General features: G+C 40.2%; 1 protein-coding gene across 2 annotated transcripts in view; it reads left to right on the plus strand.

Annotated features, from left to right (window-relative positions):
- The window catches only part of MAP3K5 (mitogen-activated protein kinase kinase kinase 5), a 224,254-nt gene that overhangs the window by 136,324 nt on the left and 69,857 nt on the right, over positions 1-18,073 (plus strand). For both annotated transcript variants that reach the window (XM_032651201.1, XM_032651202.1), the window contains exons 11-12: positions 12,144-12,251; positions 17,992-18,041. In XM_032651201.1, the coding sequence (XP_032507092.1) occupies positions 12,144-12,251; positions 17,992-18,041 (158 nt within the window). The remainder of the gene's footprint in view (positions 1-12,143; positions 12,252-17,991; positions 18,042-18,073) is intronic.

An 18,073-nucleotide genomic window follows, 5' to 3' on the forward strand; every position in this document is an offset into this window, starting at 1 on the left:
CGGAGGTGCGGGAATCAGACTCCCTGACTTCAGACTATACTACAAAGCTACAGTAATCAAGACAGTATGGTACGGGCACAAAAACAGAAAGATAGATCAATGGAACAAGATAGAAAGCCCACAGATAAACCAACACACCTATGGTCAACTAATCTATGACAAAGGAGGCAAGGATATACAATGGAGAAAAGACAGTCCCTTCAATAAGTGGTGCTGGTAAAACTGGACAGCTACATGTAAAAGAATGAAATTAGAACACTCCATAACACCATCCACAAAAATAGACTCAAAATGGATTAAAGACCTAACTGTAAGACCGGACACTATAAAACTCTTAGAGGAAAACATAGGAAGAACACTCTTTGACATAAATCACAGCAAGATCTTTTTTGACCCACCTCATAGAGAAATGAAAATAAAAAAAAAATAAACAAATGGGACCTAATGAAACTTAAAAGCTTTTGCACAGCAAAGGATACTATAAACAAGATGAAAAGGCAACTCTCTGAATAGAAATATTTGCAAATGATTCAATGGACAAACGATTAATCTCCAAAATATATAAACAGCTCATCCAGCTCAATATTAAAAAAAGAAACAACCCAATTAAAAAATGGGCAGAAGACCTAATAGGCATCTCACCAAAGAAGACATACGGATGGCCAAGAGGCACATGGAAAGCTGCTCAGCATCACTAATTATTAGAGAAATGCTAATCAAAACTACAATGAGGTATCACCTCACACCGGTTAGATTGTGCATCATCAGAAAATCTACAAACAACAAATGCTGGAGAGTGTGTGGAGAAAAGGGAACCCTCCTGCACTGTTGGTGGGAATGTGAATTGATACAGCCACCATGGAAAACAGTATGGAGCTTCCTTAAAAAACTAAAAATAGCTCAGTCGGCTGCCGGGGCAGCAGGGCCCGCTGCGAGGAGCTCCGCGCTAGCGCCGCCGCCCTCTGCGCCCGCGCCCGGGCACTTGGGCTCAGCTCCTCGCCGGGCCGCTGCCTCAGCCGCTGCCTGTGGCTCTGCGCCGCCGACCCACCTCCCGCCTCTCCAGGAGACTCTCCTAGACCAGAAGGTCAAAATCTGGTTTTGGATTGGAGGCCCTGGATTACCTGGATCACAAAACTGGGCATAGAAAGGTGCAAAAGCAATTCAATGAAGAAGAGATGGCGGGGACCTTGAAGATGGCGGAAGAGTAAGACGCGGAGATCGCCATCCTCCCCACGGATACACCAGAAATACATCCACACGTGGAACAACTCCTACAGAACTCCTACTGAAGGCTGGCAGAAGACCTCAGACCTCCCAAAAGGCAAGAAACTCCCCACGTAACTGGGTAGGGCAAAAGAAAAAACAGAGACAAAAGAATAAGGACGGCACCTGCACCAGTGGGAGGGAGCTGTGAAGGAGGAAAAGTTTCCACACACTAGGAAGCCCCTCCGCGGGCGGAGACTGCGGGAGGCGGAGGGGGGAGTTTCGGGACCGCGGAGTAGTGCACAGCGACGGGTGCGGAGGGCAAAGCGGGGAGATTCCTGCACAGACGATCGGTGCTGACCGGCACTCACCAGCCCGAGTGGCTTGTCTGCTCACCCGCCGGGGCGGGCGGGGCTGCGAGCTGAGGCTCGGGTTTTGGTTTTGGACGGAGCTCAGGGAGAGGACTGGGGTTGGCGGCTTGAACATAGCCTGAAGGGGTTAGTGCACCACGACTAGCCGGGAGGGAGTTCGGGGAAAAGCCTGCACCTGCCGAAGAGGCAAGAGACTTTTTCTTCCCTCTTTGTTTCCTGGTGCGCGAGGAGAGGGGTTTAAGAGCGCTGCTTAAAGGATCTCCAGAGAAGGGCGCGAGCCGCGGCTAAAAGCGCGAACCCCAGAGACGGGCGCGAGCCGCGGCTGAGGGCGCGAGCCCCCGAGACGGGCGCGAGCCGCGGCTGAAAGCGCAAACCCCAGAGACGGGCGCGAGCCGCGGCTAAAACTGCGGACCCCAGAGACGGGCGGGAGACGCTAAGGCTGCTGCTGCCGCCACCAAGGGCCTGTGTGCGAGCACAGGTCACTCTCCACACCCCTCTTCTGCGGAGCCTGTGCAGCCCGCCACTGCCAGGTTCCCGGGATCCAGGGACAACTTCCCCGGGAGTACGCACGGCGGGTCTCAGGCTGGTGCAACATCACGCCGGCCTCTGCCGCAACGTCACGCTGCCTCTGCAGCTGCAGGCCCGCCCCGCACGTAGTGCCCCTCCTACCCCCATCCCCCAACCCCCGGCCTGAGTGAGCCGGAGGCCCCGAATCAGCGGCTCCTTTAACCCCGTCCTGTCTGAGCGAAAAAACAGACGCCCTCCAGCGACCTACACGCAGAGCAGGGCCAAATCCAAAGCTGAGCTCCCTGTGAGCTGTGAGAACAAAGAAGAGAAAGGGAAATCTCTCCCAGCAGCCACAGAAGCAGCGGATTAAAGCTCCACAATCAACTTGATATACCCTGCATCTGTGGAATACCTGAATAGACAAGGAATGATCCCAAATTGAAGAGGTGAATTTAGGAGCGAGATCTATGATTTTTTTTCCCTTTTCCTCTTTTTGTGAATGTGTACGTGTATGCTTCTGTGTGAGATCCTGTCTGTATACTCTTGCTTCCACCATTTGTCCTAGGGCTCTATCCGTCCATGACTTTTTTTAAAAAATTCTTTTTCTTAATAATTAAGTTTAATTGTGATAACTTTATTATACTTTACCTTCGTTCTTTCTTTCTTTCCTTCCTTCCTTCCCTCCTTTAGACAACGAATCACCCCAAATTGAGGAGGTGGTCTCAGGGAGCAGGATTTATGATTTTTCCCCCTTTACCTCTTTTTGTGAAGGTGTATGTGTATGCTTCTGTGTAAGATTTTCTCTGTATAGCTTTGCTTCCAACATTTGTCCTAAGGTTCTATCCGTCCCTTTTTTTTTTTCTAAATATTTTTTAATTCAATAACTATATTATACTTTATTTTATTTTTACTGTATCATCTTTCTTTCTGTCTTTTTTCCTTCTTTCCCTCCTTCCTTCCTTCCTCCCTCCCTCCCTCCCTCCCTCCTTTCTTTCCTTCTTTGCTTCTTTCTTCCCTCCTTCCTTTCCTCCTTTCCTTCTTTCTTTACTCATACTTCTACTAATTCTCCCTACTTTTTCTCCCTTTTATTCTGAGCTGTGTGGGTGAAAGGCTCTTGGTGCTCCAGCCAGGAGTCAGGGCTCTGCCTCTGAGGTAGGAGAGCCAACTTCAGGACACTGGTCAACAAGAGACCTCCCAGCTCCACATAATATTAAACGGTGGAAATATCCCAGAGACCTCCATCTTAACACCAGCACCCAGCTTCACTCAACGACCAGCAAGCCACAGTGCTGGACAACCTATGCCAAACAACTAGCAAAACAGGAACACAACCCCACCCATTAGCAGAGAGGCTGCCTAAAATCATAATAAGGCCACAGACACCCCAAAACACACCACCAGACGTGAACCTGCCCACTAGAGAGACAAGATCCAGCCTCATCCAGCACAACACAGGCACTAGTCCCCTCCACCAGGAAGCCTACACAACCCACTGAAACAACCTTAGCCACTGGAGACAGACATCAAAAACAACGGGAACTACGAAAGTGCAGCCTGCAAAAAGGAGACCCCAAACACAGTAAGATAAGCAAAATGAGAAGACAGAAAACACACAGCAGATGAAGGAGCAAGATAAAAACCCACCAGACCTAACAAATGAAGAGGAAATAGGCAATCTACCTGAAAAGAATTCAGAATAATGATAGTAAGGATGATCCGAAATCTTGGAAGTAGAATGGACAAAATGCAAGAAACAGTTAACAAGGACCTACAAGAACTAAAGATGAAACAAGCAACGATGAACAATGCAATAAATGAAATTAAAATCACTCTAGATAGGATCAATAGCAGAATAACTGAGGCAGAAGAACGGATAAGTGACCTGGAAGATAAAGTAGTGGAAATAACTACTGCCAGAGCAGAATAAAGAAAAAGAATGAAAAGAACTGAGGACAGTCTCAGAGACCTCTGGGACAACATGAAACGCACCAACATTCGAATTATAGGGGTTCCAGAAGAAGAAGAAAGAAAGAAGGGACTGAGAAAATATTTGAAGAGATTATAGTTGAAAACTTCCCTAATATGGGAAAGGAAATAGTTAATCAAGTCCAGGAAGCACAGAGGGTCCCATACAGGATAAATACAAGGAGAAACACGCCAAGACACATATTAATCAAACTGTCAAAAATTAAATACAAAGAAAGCATATTAAAAGCAGCAAGGGAAAAACAACAAATAACACACAAGGGAATCCCCATAAGGTTAACAGCTGATCTCTCAGCAGAAACCCTACAAGCCAGAAGGGAGTGGCAGGACATACTGAAAGTGATGAAGGAGAATAGCCTGCAACCAAGACTACTCTACCAGCAAGGATCTCATTCACATTTGATGGAGAAATTAAAACCTTTACAGACAAGCAAAAGCTGAGAGAGTTCAGCACCACCAAACCAGCTTTACAACAAATGCTAAAGGAACTTCTCTAGACACGAAACATAAGAGAAGGAAATGACCTATAGTAGCGAACCCAAAACAATATATAAAATGGAAATAGGAACATATATATCGATAATTACCTTAAATGTAAATGGACTAAATGCTCCCACCAAAAGACACAGATTGGCTGAATGGATACAAAAACAAGACCCTTATATATGCTGTCTACAAGAGACCCACTTCAGAACTAGAGACACATACAGACTGAAAGTAAGGGGATGGAAAAAGATATTCCATGCAAATGGAAACCAAAAGAAAGCTGGAGTAGCAATTCTCATATCAGACAAAATAGACTTTAAAATAAGGACTATTAAAAGGGACAAAGAAGGACACTACATAATGATCAAGGGATCGATCCAAGAAGAAGATATAACAATTGTAAATATTTATGCACCCAACATAGGAGCACCTCAATACATAAGGCAAATACTAACAACCATAAAAGGGGAGATCAACAGTAACACATTCATAGTAGGGGACTTTAACACCCCACTTTCACCCATGGACAGATCATCCAAATGAAAATAAATAAGGAAACACAAGCTTTAAATGATACATTAAACAAGATGGACTTAATTGATATTTATAGGACACTCCATCCGAAAACAACAGAATACACATTTTTCTCAAGTGCTCATGGAACATTTTCCAGGATAGATCATATCTTGGGTCACAAATCAAGCCTTGGTAAATTTAAGAAAACTGAAATTGTATCAAGTATCTTTTCCGACCACAACGCCATGAGACTAGATATCAATTACAGGAAAAGATCTGTAAAAAATACAAACACATGGAGGCTAAACAATACACTACTTAATAATGAAGTGATCACTGAAGAAATCAAAGGGGAAATCAAAAAATACCTAGAAACAAATGACAATGGAGACACAACGACCCAAAACCTATGGGATGCAGCAAAAGCAGTTCTAAGGGGGAAGTTTATAGCAATACAAGCCCACCTTAAGAAGCAGGAAACATCTCGAATAAACAACCTAACCTTGCACCTCAAGCAATTAGAGAAAGAAGAACAAAAAAACCCCAAAGCTAGCAGAAGGAAAGAAATCATAAAAATCAGATCAGAAATAAATGAAAAAGAAATGAAGGAAACAATAGCAAAGATCAATAAAACTAAAAGCTGGTTCTTTGAGAAGATAAACAAAATAGATAAACCACTAGCCAGACTCATCAAGAAAAAAAGGGAGAAGACTCAAATCAATAGAATTAGAAATGAAAAAGGAGAAGTAACAACTGACACTGCAGAAATAAAAAAAATCATGAGAGATTACTACAAGCAACTCTATGCCAATAAAATGGACAATCTGGAAGAAATGGACAAATTCTTAGAAATGCACAACCTGCCAAGACTGAATCAGGAAGAAATAGAAAATATGAACAGACCAATCACAAGCACTGAAATTGAAACTGTGATTAAAAACCTTCCAACAAACAAAAGCCCAGGACCAGATGGCTTCACAGGTGAATTCTATCAAACGTTTAGAGAAGAGCTAACACCTATCCTTCTCAAACTCTTCCAAAATATAGCAGAGGGAGGAACACTCCCAAATTCCTTCTACGAAGCCACCATCACCTTGATACCAAAACCAGACAAGGATGTCACAAAGAAAGAAAACTACAGGCCAATATCACTGATGAACATAGATGCAAAAATCCTCAACAAAATACTAGCAAACAGAATCCAACAGCACATTAAAAGGATCATACACCATGATCAAGTGGGGTTTATTCCAGGAATGCAAGGATTCTTCAATATACGCAAATCTATCAATGTGATAAACCATATTAACAAATTGAAGGAGAAAAACCATATGATCATCTCAATAGATGCAGAGAAAGCTTTCGACAAAATTCAACACCCATTTATGATAAAAACCCTCCAGAAAGTAGGCATAGAGGGAACTTTCCTCAACATAATAAAAGCCATATATGACAAGCCCACAGCAAACATCATCCTCAATGGTGAAAAACTGAAAGCATTTCCACTAAGATCAGGAACAAGACAAGGTTGCCCACTCTCACCACTCTTATTCAACATAGTTTTGGAAGTTTTAGCCACAGCAATCAGAGAAGAAAAGGAAATAAAAGGAATCCAAATCGGAAAAGAAGAAGTAAAGCTGTCACTGTTTGCAGATGACATGATACTATACATAGAGAATCCTAAAGATGCTACCAGAAAACTACTAGAGCTAATCAAGGAATTTGGTAAAGTAGCAGGATACAAAATTAATGCACAGAAATCTCTGGCATTCCTATATACTAATGATGAAAAATCTGAAAGTGAAATCAAGAAAACACTCCCATTTACCATTGCAACAAAAAGAATAAAATATCTAGGAATAAACCTACCTAAGGATACGAAAGACCTGTATGCAGAAAATTATAAGACACTGATGAAAGAAATTAAAGATGATACAAATAGATGGAGAGATATACCATGTTCTTGGATGGGAAGAATCAATATTGTGAAAATGACTCTACTACCCAAAGCAATCTACAGATTCAATGCAATCCCTATCAAACTACCACTGGCATTTTTCACAGAACTAGAACAAAAAATTTCGCAATTTGTATGGAAACACAAAAGACCCCGAATAGCCAAAGCAATCTTGAGAACGAAAAAAGGAGCTGGAGGAATAAGGCTCCCTGACTTCAGACTATATTACAAAGCAATAGTAATCAAGACAGTATGGTACTGGCACAAAAACAGAAAGATAGATCAGTGGAACAGGATAGAAAGCCCAGAGATAAACCCACGCACATATGGACACCTTATCTTTGATAAAGGAGGCAGGAATGTACAGTGGAGAAAGGACAGCCTCTTCAATAAATGGTGCTGGGAAAACTGGACAGGTACATGTAAAAGTATGAGATTAGATCACTCCCTAACACCATACACAAAAATAAGCTCAAAATGGATTAAAGACCTAAATGTAAGGCCAGAAACTATCAAACTCTTAGAAGAAAACATAGGAAGAACACTCTATGACATAAATCACAGCAAGATCCTTTCTGACCCACCTCCTAGAGTAATGGAAATAAAAACAAAAATAAACAAATGGGACCTAATGAAACTTCAAAGCTTTTGCACAGCAAAGGAAACCATAACCAAGACCAAAAGACAACCCTCAGAATGGGAGAAAACATTTGCAAATGAAGCAACTGACAAAGGATTAATCTCCAAAATTTACAAGCAGCTCATGCAGCTCAATAACAAAAAAACAAACAACCCCATCCAAAAATGGGCAGAAGACCTAAATAGACATTTCTCCAAAGAAGATATACAGAATGCCAACAAACACATGAAAGAATGCTCAACATCATTAATCATTAGAGAAATGCAAATCAAAACTACAATGAGATATCATCTCACACCAGTCAGAATGGCCATCATCAAAAAATCTAGAAACAATAAATGCTGGAGAGGGTGTGGAGAAAAGGGGACACTCTTGCACTGCTGGTGGGAATGTGAATTGGTTCAGCCACTGTGGAGAACAGTATGGAGGTTCCTTAAGAAACTACAAATAGAATTACCATATGACCCAGCAATCCCACTACTGGGCATATACCCTGAGAAAACCAAAATTCAAAAAGAGTCATGTACCAAAATGTTCATTGCAGCTCTATTTACAATAGCCAGGACATGGAAACAACCTAAGCGCCCATCATCGGATGAATGGATAAAGAAGATGTGGCACATATACACAATGGAATATTACTCAGCCTTAAAAAGAAATGAAATTGAGCTATTTGTAATGAGATGGATAGACCTAGAGTCTGTCATACAGAGTGAAGTAAGTCAGAAAGAAAAAGACAAATACCGTATGCTAACACATATATATGGAATTTAAGGGAAAAAAATGTCATGAAGAACCTAGGGGTAAGATAGGAATAAAGACGCAGACCTACTGGAGAACGGACTTGAGGGTATGGGGAGGGGGAGGGGTGAGTTTTGACAGGGCGAGAGAGAGTCATGGACATATACACACTAACAAACGTAGTAAGGTAGATAGCTGGGGGGAAGCAGCCGCAAGGCACAGGGATATTAGCTCGGTGCTTTGTGACAGCCTGGAAGGGTGGGATGGGGAGAGTGGGAGGGAGGGAGACGCAAGAGGGAAGACATATGGGAACATATGTATATGTATAGCTGATTCACTTTGTTATAAAGCAGAAACTAACACACCATTGTAAAGCAATTATACCCCAATAAAGATGTTAAAAATAAAAAAAAAAAAAAAAAAAAAAAAAAAAAAAAAAAAAAAAAAAAAAACTAAAAATAGAATTACCATATGACCCAGCAGTCCCACTACTGGGCATATACCCAGAGAAAACCATAATTCAAAAAGACACATGCAGGCTTCCCTGGTGACGCAGTGGTTGAGAGTCCGCCTGCCGATGCAGGGGACATGGGTTCGTGCCCCGGTCCAGGAAGATCCCACATGCTGCGGAGCGGCTAGGCCCATGAGCCACGGCCGCTGAGCCTGTGCGTCTGGAGCCTGTGCTCCACAACAGGAGAGGCCACAACTGTGAGAGGCCCATGTACCGCAAAAAAAAGGCAGATTCACCCCAGTGTTCATTGCAGCACTATTTACAATAGCCAGGTCATGGAAGCAACCTAGATGCCCATCGACAGACAAATGGATAAGGAAGAAATGGTACATATATACAATGGAATTTTACTCAGCCATAAAAAGGAACGAAATTGGGTCATTTGTTGAGACGTGGATAAATCTAGAGACTGTCAAACAGAGTGAAGTCAGAAAGAGAAAAACAAATATTGTATATTAACGCATGTATGTGGAACCTAGAAGAATGGTACAGATGACCCAGTTTGCAGGGCAGAAATAGAGACATAGATGCAGAGAACAAACATGTGGACAACCAAGGGGGGAAAGCGGGGTGGGGTGGTGGTGGTAGTGGTGTGATGAATTGGGAGATTGGGATTGACATTTATACACTAATATGTATAAAAAAGATAAGAACCTGCTGTATAAAAATAAAATATAAAAAAAAGAAAAAGAAAATATTTAATTTAATTATCTTCATTTATCTCACTACCATATCCATTCTCATGGTTCCAAGAAATAAGTGTGACCCTGGGCAAAAGAAAAGAGACGAAAGTTTCTTTGGGAAATGAAAGGTCCCATGATTTATTATTATTTGAGTTCAGGTTGATTTATTCTTTTTCCTGACCTCTCTTCTGTGTATATTTTCTTTCCGTTCTACATTGGAGACCATCAACCCATCACTTAATGTCAGGCAAGAAGAAGAGGAGGTGGTGTTTTCACAGACGCTATAGGAGCTTAGATATGTACCTCTGCTTAATATCTGCTCTTCAGAGTTTACAGGCCTTGCTGTCTTCCTTCACACTTCAATAAGTGAAGTTTCATTAGCCATTAATTGTAATGTTAACCGATATAAAAGACTAGAAACTAAAAGCAAGAATGTGTATACTCTCTACTAAGTTGTATCTAGCTGGTTTTGTCAAATTGCCTCCTTTTTTCTTGTCTTTTCTCAGGCTTTCTGTGACATCCACAATACGTGCTACAAATTCTTCACATTTTGTCGTTTCAAGGCCAGTTTAAAGGGCTCAGCAAGCATTAGAGAATAATAATTTCAACCAGTTTTTATTCCTTATCTCAAGATAAGAAACACATAGTTCATATTTTATCTATTAGAAATATTTGAGACAATACCACCAACATTTAAGAAGACAGGAGATAACCTGTGCTGTGCTTTTCTAATGTTAGATAGCAGGCCACGTCATTAGGGAACAAGGTATGTTCTCATTGTCAGCGGAGTGACTTGGGTGTGATTTTTGGGAAACCCACCTTTTATTCCCTATTATTCGTTTTAATTTCACAAACACTGGGATACTCAGATTTGAGAGCACCATTTCTGCCAAATTCAGATTGAATATTAATGATTTTCATTGTTATTAATTGGTGCCACTTAGCTGTCTGTTGATGGGAATTTGGACCTTGATTCACACAATATGTTTCTGAATCAGACTGTGTTCCCCGGTGGGCTCTTACTGTGTGTTTATTTTGATACATGTCATCTTATTTTCATAGCTAGAGCCTGACCAAGAATTCTTTATGCCCTTAAAGTTTTTTATGCTCAAGTAAAGAAAATTTTGTCTTTCTAATCCCCTTTCTCTAGTTCTCTGTACCTGAACTTAAAGAAAAAGTATTCCAGTTTCTCTGAGTGTTAAGTATTTTCTTTTCTTTCCAAGTATTTCTACTTAAAACTGCACAGAAATTTTGAGCTAGATAGGTGCCTTTAAGTGTTTGTACAAATAGGTAATATCTGTAGCACCTTTGAAATCAGGGCACGTGTGGCATTTTAATGTTATTTGCTCCTAATATGAAAGATTAGCAATAATATAATACATCATCCAGTCCTTTGATGGAGATTCTCATCTCACTTGTCATATATCCCTCATATATCTCCAAAACAGGAGCAAAGTTAAAGTCTCTTTCTCTCACAAAGTTAAATAAATCATTATTAAAGATACCGGTCTTATCTTTTTTTTTTTCTTTCTTTTCGGTACGCGGTCCTCTCACTGTTGTGGCCTCTCCCGTTGCGGAGCACAGGCTCTGGACGTGCAGGCTTAGTGGCCATGGCTCACGGGCCCAGCCGCTCCGCGGCATGTGGGATCTTCCCGGACCGGGGCACGAACCCGTGTCCCCTGCATCGGCAGGCGGACTCTCAACCACTGCGCCACCAGGGAGGCCCACCGGTCTTATCTTGAAGGCAGTGCAAAAACATTTTATTATTTCATGCAACTACATTCATTTCTTTGGTTTATATATAAAACTCTTTCAATAATAATCAAAATCATTTCTCAATCCCTTTATAAGGGTATAAAACCATACTACTACATCTTTATGATAAGGTGTGGCCGCAGAAAATCAAAAATAAGTATGTGACACTCTATATATGGAATCTTTTCTGTGCACAGAATTATTTGTTTTACCACATTTCTGCCTTTCTTTGACACATTTATATTTATAGGAATAGATTATGGGAAAAGAATATGAAAAAGAATAGATATGTATCTGTGTAACTGAATCAGTTTGCTGTACACCTGAAACATTGTAAATTAACTATAAAAAAATAAAATTTTTTTAAAAACTAAAATAAAAGATTCTGTATTGATTATAAGATAAAACAAAAGTTTTGGAATTATATATATATATATACATATGTGTGTGTGTGTGTGTGTGTGTATATATATATATATATATATATATATATATATAAAATTAGTAGATTCCCTGGGGATAGCAAACCAACATATGGATTTCAAACATTTATTTCTAATTTCTTTAGCAATGGAAGGTGATGCATTATTGGAATTTATAATAATTGTTTAATACCATAAAATGCTCAAAGGACTCATAGAGGTAGCAACAATCAGAAGTTAAAATGGTTTTACTCCAGCGTTGGACTCAGCCTCATGCGTTAATCTCCTGTGTCAGTGCAGTGTTGTTATAACAGCTCTAAATGGCTTAAATCTTAAGTCACTAATATTAGCCTTATATTTTCAAGGTATTAATATTAGAACCAACCAAAATCTATCAACCTTCGTATTTGTCTATCAACAATGAAGTGGAGGAAAAGACAATATCTATCTGGCACGTACTTCCTGATGACAAGGTAAATTGTGCAATTATTAAGACAAGAGTATTTGTAGCGAAGGACTTTAGACCCTTTGGGCATTTATATATTCCAGCAAATATATACATTAGTTAAGAAGAAAGAGCTTCCTGTGTATTTATCTTGGCATAAATACATTCTGTAATATAAAAACTGTTAGATTTTGGTTATGGATTTCACTCACTTAATAAAATATAATTCAACTGTTTGGATTTTTATTGTAGATGGCATAGTCCTCCAAAGGGCACCCAAAATGGGATTGTTTCTGTTTTGCAAATTCATGCTATAAATTAAATTATGTGCCAAAGACCTGATACTTAAAATATATGATTTAAAGGATGCATATCTTAATTCTAGGAAGCCTGTCAGAATGACGCTATTTCTAGTCTTACGGTGTTATGATTAGAGTTATAATTGCATCTCGCCGGTTGGCTATCAGAGTAGCTGCTACATTTCAGATTAGCCACTGACTTATGTGCTGGGTATAACATGAGGTGGGCTGCGCTGCCACTGGTTTTCAAAAGAGTCTTAAATGCTCTCATTTCCACTCATAACCATCATTTGGATAATCCTTACATTTCTATACTTCATCAGTTTTAATGCATGTACAAATCATCCTACTATTTTTAAAAAATAGAAACTTTTCAAGAGCTGATTCCAGTCCATAGGATAAACCACAGAAATGAGGAGTCTTGTGGCAAAGTAGTTTTGTGGGGTTTTTTGTAATTACTTTGTAAAATACCCTTCTCCTTTTCCTTAAACATCATCCGTGCACTCAGCAAATCTTTATGGAGCACTTAGTCTGTGACAGGCACTACCAGGCTCTGTGTTAAGCACGAGGGAAACAGTGTATACAAAATAGGCCAGATTCCTGCCCAGGAGTTTACCTTCTACTCAGGGAACCAGAAGATAAACAAATAAATAAAAGATATAGGCACATTACATGGTGAAAAGCGGGAAATAAAGCAGAAAAGGCAATTAGGAAGTCTATTTGAGGGTATGGGGTTGCAGTTTTTTAAAATGTCAGTGTCAGTTTTTTGAAATGTCTTTGAGTCAACAGACCTGCGCTCAAATCCCTTGGAAGGCAACATGGCATCTCCAAGCTGCGGTGTTCTCATCTGTGGAATGGGATAATAATAATAATATCCACCTCAAAAGTTGTGAAATTAATCAAAATAATGTAGGTAGAGTATATTGCACAGAGCCTGGCATATAATGAATACCGAGTGTATTTTAACAACAGTAATAAAATTGCGGCAGTACGCAAACCCTAACGTTGAAAGCCCGGAATTTAACCCTGCTCTTCTCCTTAGATGACATGGCAGCAATCATTTGGGAGGTTGTTCGTGTTATATTAGGGAACTGTGATATTGCAGTTTATAGTAAGAAATGTGTATTTGATCTTAGGCCCTGTTTCTGCCACAGAGTTCCTAAAATCCTTGAATTTCTTAGGCGCTGAGAGCCACAGAGGTGTCTTTTGTTATGTTAATGAGGTGATGTTTGGAAAACACCTGAGGATGGGGTCTGGTTGCCAGGGGAAGCAACCAGGTGATTAGAGGATTGGAACTTTCGTCCTCACACCCCTGACCTCCAGGGAGGGGACAGCGGCTCTGGTAAATTAATTGAACTGAAGGAGGGGGTCCTTGGAACCTCCAGTCTCTACTCCACTTGGAGTCGTGCCATCATGACGAGATTGATAATGACTAATATATCTATATGCATCTCATGAACCTTGTTTTAAAGTACACAGTGTCTTATTTACATTATTTTAAATTATATGCATGCATGTGCTCATAAGCAGAAGTAGAGTAGCCATCCACTTGAAACTACAAAACCGAGAGAGGTTAGAGACATGAACGTTATTATCTGGGAGAGATTTTCAGAAGCTTGATTGGGAAGAGCAAGGTTATCCAAGGACACTTGGAAACAGAATGGGGCTAAAGGAATTAGCGATTAGCCAGACCCTGAGAGTGAGAGGAGAGCCAGAAGTTATTTGGAAGACAGAAAAAGAAGAGAAAGTAAGCCAGAAATTTTTGGAAAAAGAGTACTATTTCCAGTTGTCATTATTTTCTTTTTCTGGAGGTTCTATGTTCAATACAGTTAGCCTTGTTTTGATTCTCTTATGTTTTGTGACAATTGTAGGGACAATTTTTATATTATGCTAAGAAGTATATTAGGATATAAATTAGTACATTAAGATTTATAGATTTAGGCTGTGAATTGTCCTGCTTCCATTTTTACCATCTTTTGATCAAGAAATATTACATTTGCATTGTCCCCACTGCCTATTACCTTTAGTGCTAAAAATAGTCCTTGTTCAAAAATGTAAGCTTTCTTAAATCAATCTGTTTCCATTTTAAATTTTTGTCAGTTTCTTTGCAAACCCTAGTTCTATCCATAATGTGTTCATTACCACTACCATTTTCTCTGTTTTTTAAAATAGAAGTGATATAACTGGAATGAGGACAAGCAATGAAGATAACTTTGTTATTATTTTATTAGTTTAAAGCAACTGTAATGGCTATAATTAAATAACAGGTAAGCAACAGGTTTTATAGGTCTTACTGTTAACCAGGAAGTGGATTTTTTGGTCATGGAATGTTTAATTGTTTTCCTCTGAAAGTGGAACAACAGAGTGTTGCTTTTCATTTATCATATTTATTTCTCTACTCCCTCTCTCAGTATTTTCATTCTAAAATGCGGGATGAACAGTTATACGAGCTAGTATATACTTTATATTGCCATTTTCAAAACTTTAAGGTCATTATACTAAGTCCCAAGAGTTCAGGGAGTCTTTGAGAGTTACTCTATGGTCAGGGGCAAATTAATTGAAATCCCAGTCCTTTAACAGCTCTCCCTGGTTGCTGCTTAAAGTAAGTTGGTGCTTGAAGAAAGTCTTCATGAATACATGAAAGAAAAACCTAGAATGAGGAAGAGAGAAGTTATGTGCAAGATATTTTAAGTCGTTGTTATTTAGAATTCCCCTCCTCTGAGGTTTGAAGCTAAGCACTCCTGGCCTATCTGGTGGCTTGTCAGGCCAAGGTAGCAGGGTCCCAGTGGAGGACTTAGTGTTGACTCCCCTCCCTCACTCCAGCTCCAACCAGTGGCCACTCAGAGAAGACCCAGGAAATTTCTTAGGGGAATATATTAATCCCAGATTCTAGATTTTGATGATACGATGCTCTCATCCATCAAGGAAGTTTTTAACTACAAAATTCCCAACTAAAAGTGGCTTAAGTAATAAGGAAACATTGTCCCATATTACAAGAACTTCTGAGGTGGATCATTCTGGGGGTAATTTCAGCGGCTTAACAGTGTCAGAATTCTGGTTGGCTTCTCTATGTGCTCTTGTTTTTTCTCTTGTGGTCTTAAATAGCAACTCCAAGCATCACTTCATGTGGACAGCATCCAAAGAAGGTTAGGGCCTTTCCCCTGGACCAAAAGTTACATCACATGTCCACGCCTAAGGCAATCACCAGCAAGGGAAATGGGCTTACCATGGCCAATTTAGGGAATCAGTTTCACTGTCCCTAAACCTTGCCACCTGAACCTGAACAAAATTCATTTTTTCTTAGCAAAGAAGGATGGGAATGGCTGTCGCCTGGGGAGCCAGCAGTGTCTGCCACAGGAATTCCTGCCATCTTAGCTCAGTATTAATTCCTTGTCTTCATTCTTGCCCTGGCTGGGGCATAGGATCTGAGGCTAACCAGTCTCAAGAAATTGGTGCTTGTGCTGACTGGATTAGGTTGAGTGTTGGTTTGGGGCTTGTTGGGGTTAATTATCACTCCAGTTCTGCCTCTGCTCCGCCCTTTTCCCCTGATTCCCACACGGACCCAGAGGACTTTTACCTTACCTGTTGGCTTTTATAGCTCACCAGCGCCTCTCTGTGGTGAGAGGCAAGGGAGGTGGGGAGAGAGGACTCCTCCTCCCAGATCACTCCATCTCAGGCCCTGGGCTTTGCACCACTGAAATGGAACGTTTCCTGGCAGCACTCACAACCTTCCAGGAATCTAAAATTCTGAAAATGCTCTACTTCTTTCCTACAAAACCAGCCCAGGCAATCTGGGAAATCTCTCGCCGGCTGTTCCCAGAAGAGGGCTGATGGAGGATAGATTTTACCAGGGCTGTCTTGCAGGTGTTTGTCAGTTGCTGTGTTCCGTCGCAGGTTTATACACTGCCCTGCCCGCTCTGCACTCACCCGCCACCTCCTGATCCTGGGGATGGCCTTAGAAAGCAGCTCAGTTGCAGGCTCTGAGGGTAAGGTGGCATTGTGTGCAAGGAGTGTGCAGGTAACAGCTGCAGCTCTTGGGTCACATATTTTTAGAAGGTCACCTGAGGCCGACAGGATTTAGAAGCGACTTTCCAAATTGCCAGCTGAAGCTGCAGGCTGCTATTTTAATTTAAGTCCCTCTGTACTCCTGTTAAGAAAGCCGCATTCCATGAGTACCTTTCTGTGGTCTCTGCCCTCTCTGGGCCTCGTGCACAGCAGCATTTGCTCTGTGTTAATTCAGGTCACATCCCCATGACCTGACTGATGTGCATTGAAAGTAGTTTTTTAGTAAATCTACTTCGGATTTGAGAGGATCTATTTTTAAGTTGCATGGTCCTAGCAAAGAACTAGGTGCTATGGATATAAATTATGGCTTTTTGAGTTGCTTTGGCCAAAAGGAGAGTTCTGGGCCATCTCAGAGCCATGGGCTTCATTACCCATTTCACTAGCCCAGCCAAGACCTCAGCCTCTGGCAGTATTTTAAGTGGGTGGATAAGAGCTTGTTTCCCTGGTTGTTTTACATTTACAGAATTGAACTGCAATCAAAATTGACTACAATACAGTATTTGAACTGCAATCAGAATTGACTACAAAACAATACAATACAGAATTAACTACCATACATGTATCAACTCCTTTATTTCCATAAAAATATTTGTTATTAATCCTATTCAGTATATTGTCACAAATATTTTTATAGGGAATGCCATCTAGCTTGTCATTTATTTAATTTAGAAAAATTTAAGTATGAATTTAATACTAGTTTTAACTCAGATTTAGTAATAAACTCAAGAAATAAATTCCCACATTTTTTTTTCATCTTGGCCCTGTAAATCATCCATGTTTATCATATGATAATTAAATGTCTTATGTTTAAACTTTATTAGCATATTGACTTTTGCATAAATTAGGTAACAACACATTGTAGCAACGATGGCCACCGTATACATGTGTCTACACACATACGTACTTGCTGAACTATTTTCTAAAGAAATAGAACCACCATTTTAGTTAGAAAATGTAACTAAAGACAATTCAGAAGTAATTATCTTTAAACCTTGAAGAGATTTTATTCAAATTAATGTTTTTCTTTCTCAGAAAAGAAATATCGCTCAACTATAATTGAATGACCTTGATCACTGGGTTTTTTACTTGAAAATTTCAGACTATATAGTTATTATGTTAATCTGCTAAAAATCAAGTTTTAGAATTTAATAAGACTAATTCTCCTAGGTTCTCTTGGAAGCTGTTTTACTGAAGTACAGAAATTATTAAGTAGAGTAAATATCACCCTTGTGGCTTGAGAGTGAACTGCAGTTTCCATCCAGATAGTTCGTCCGTGGAGAATTACGCACTAGGAAAAATGACTCTGTGTATATTTTTTAAAAGTAATAAAACAAAATTACTGTTATGTTATTTTCATTTGGATGACTCAAACTTTGTTGTTGTTGCTCTTCCCCTGTGTTCTAGAAAGGTATACATGAGTGGAATTTTAGTGCTGCTTCTGTCAGGGGAGTGAGGTAAGTTTCCTTGGTGCATTTCGTTTACTTAG

The sequence above is a fragment of the Phocoena sinus genome, chromosome 12 (genome assembly GCF_008692025.1).
Source record: "Phocoena sinus isolate mPhoSin1 chromosome 12, mPhoSin1.pri, whole genome shotgun sequence".
Classification (NCBI taxonomy): domain Eukaryota; kingdom Metazoa; phylum Chordata; class Mammalia; order Artiodactyla; family Phocoenidae; genus Phocoena; species Phocoena sinus.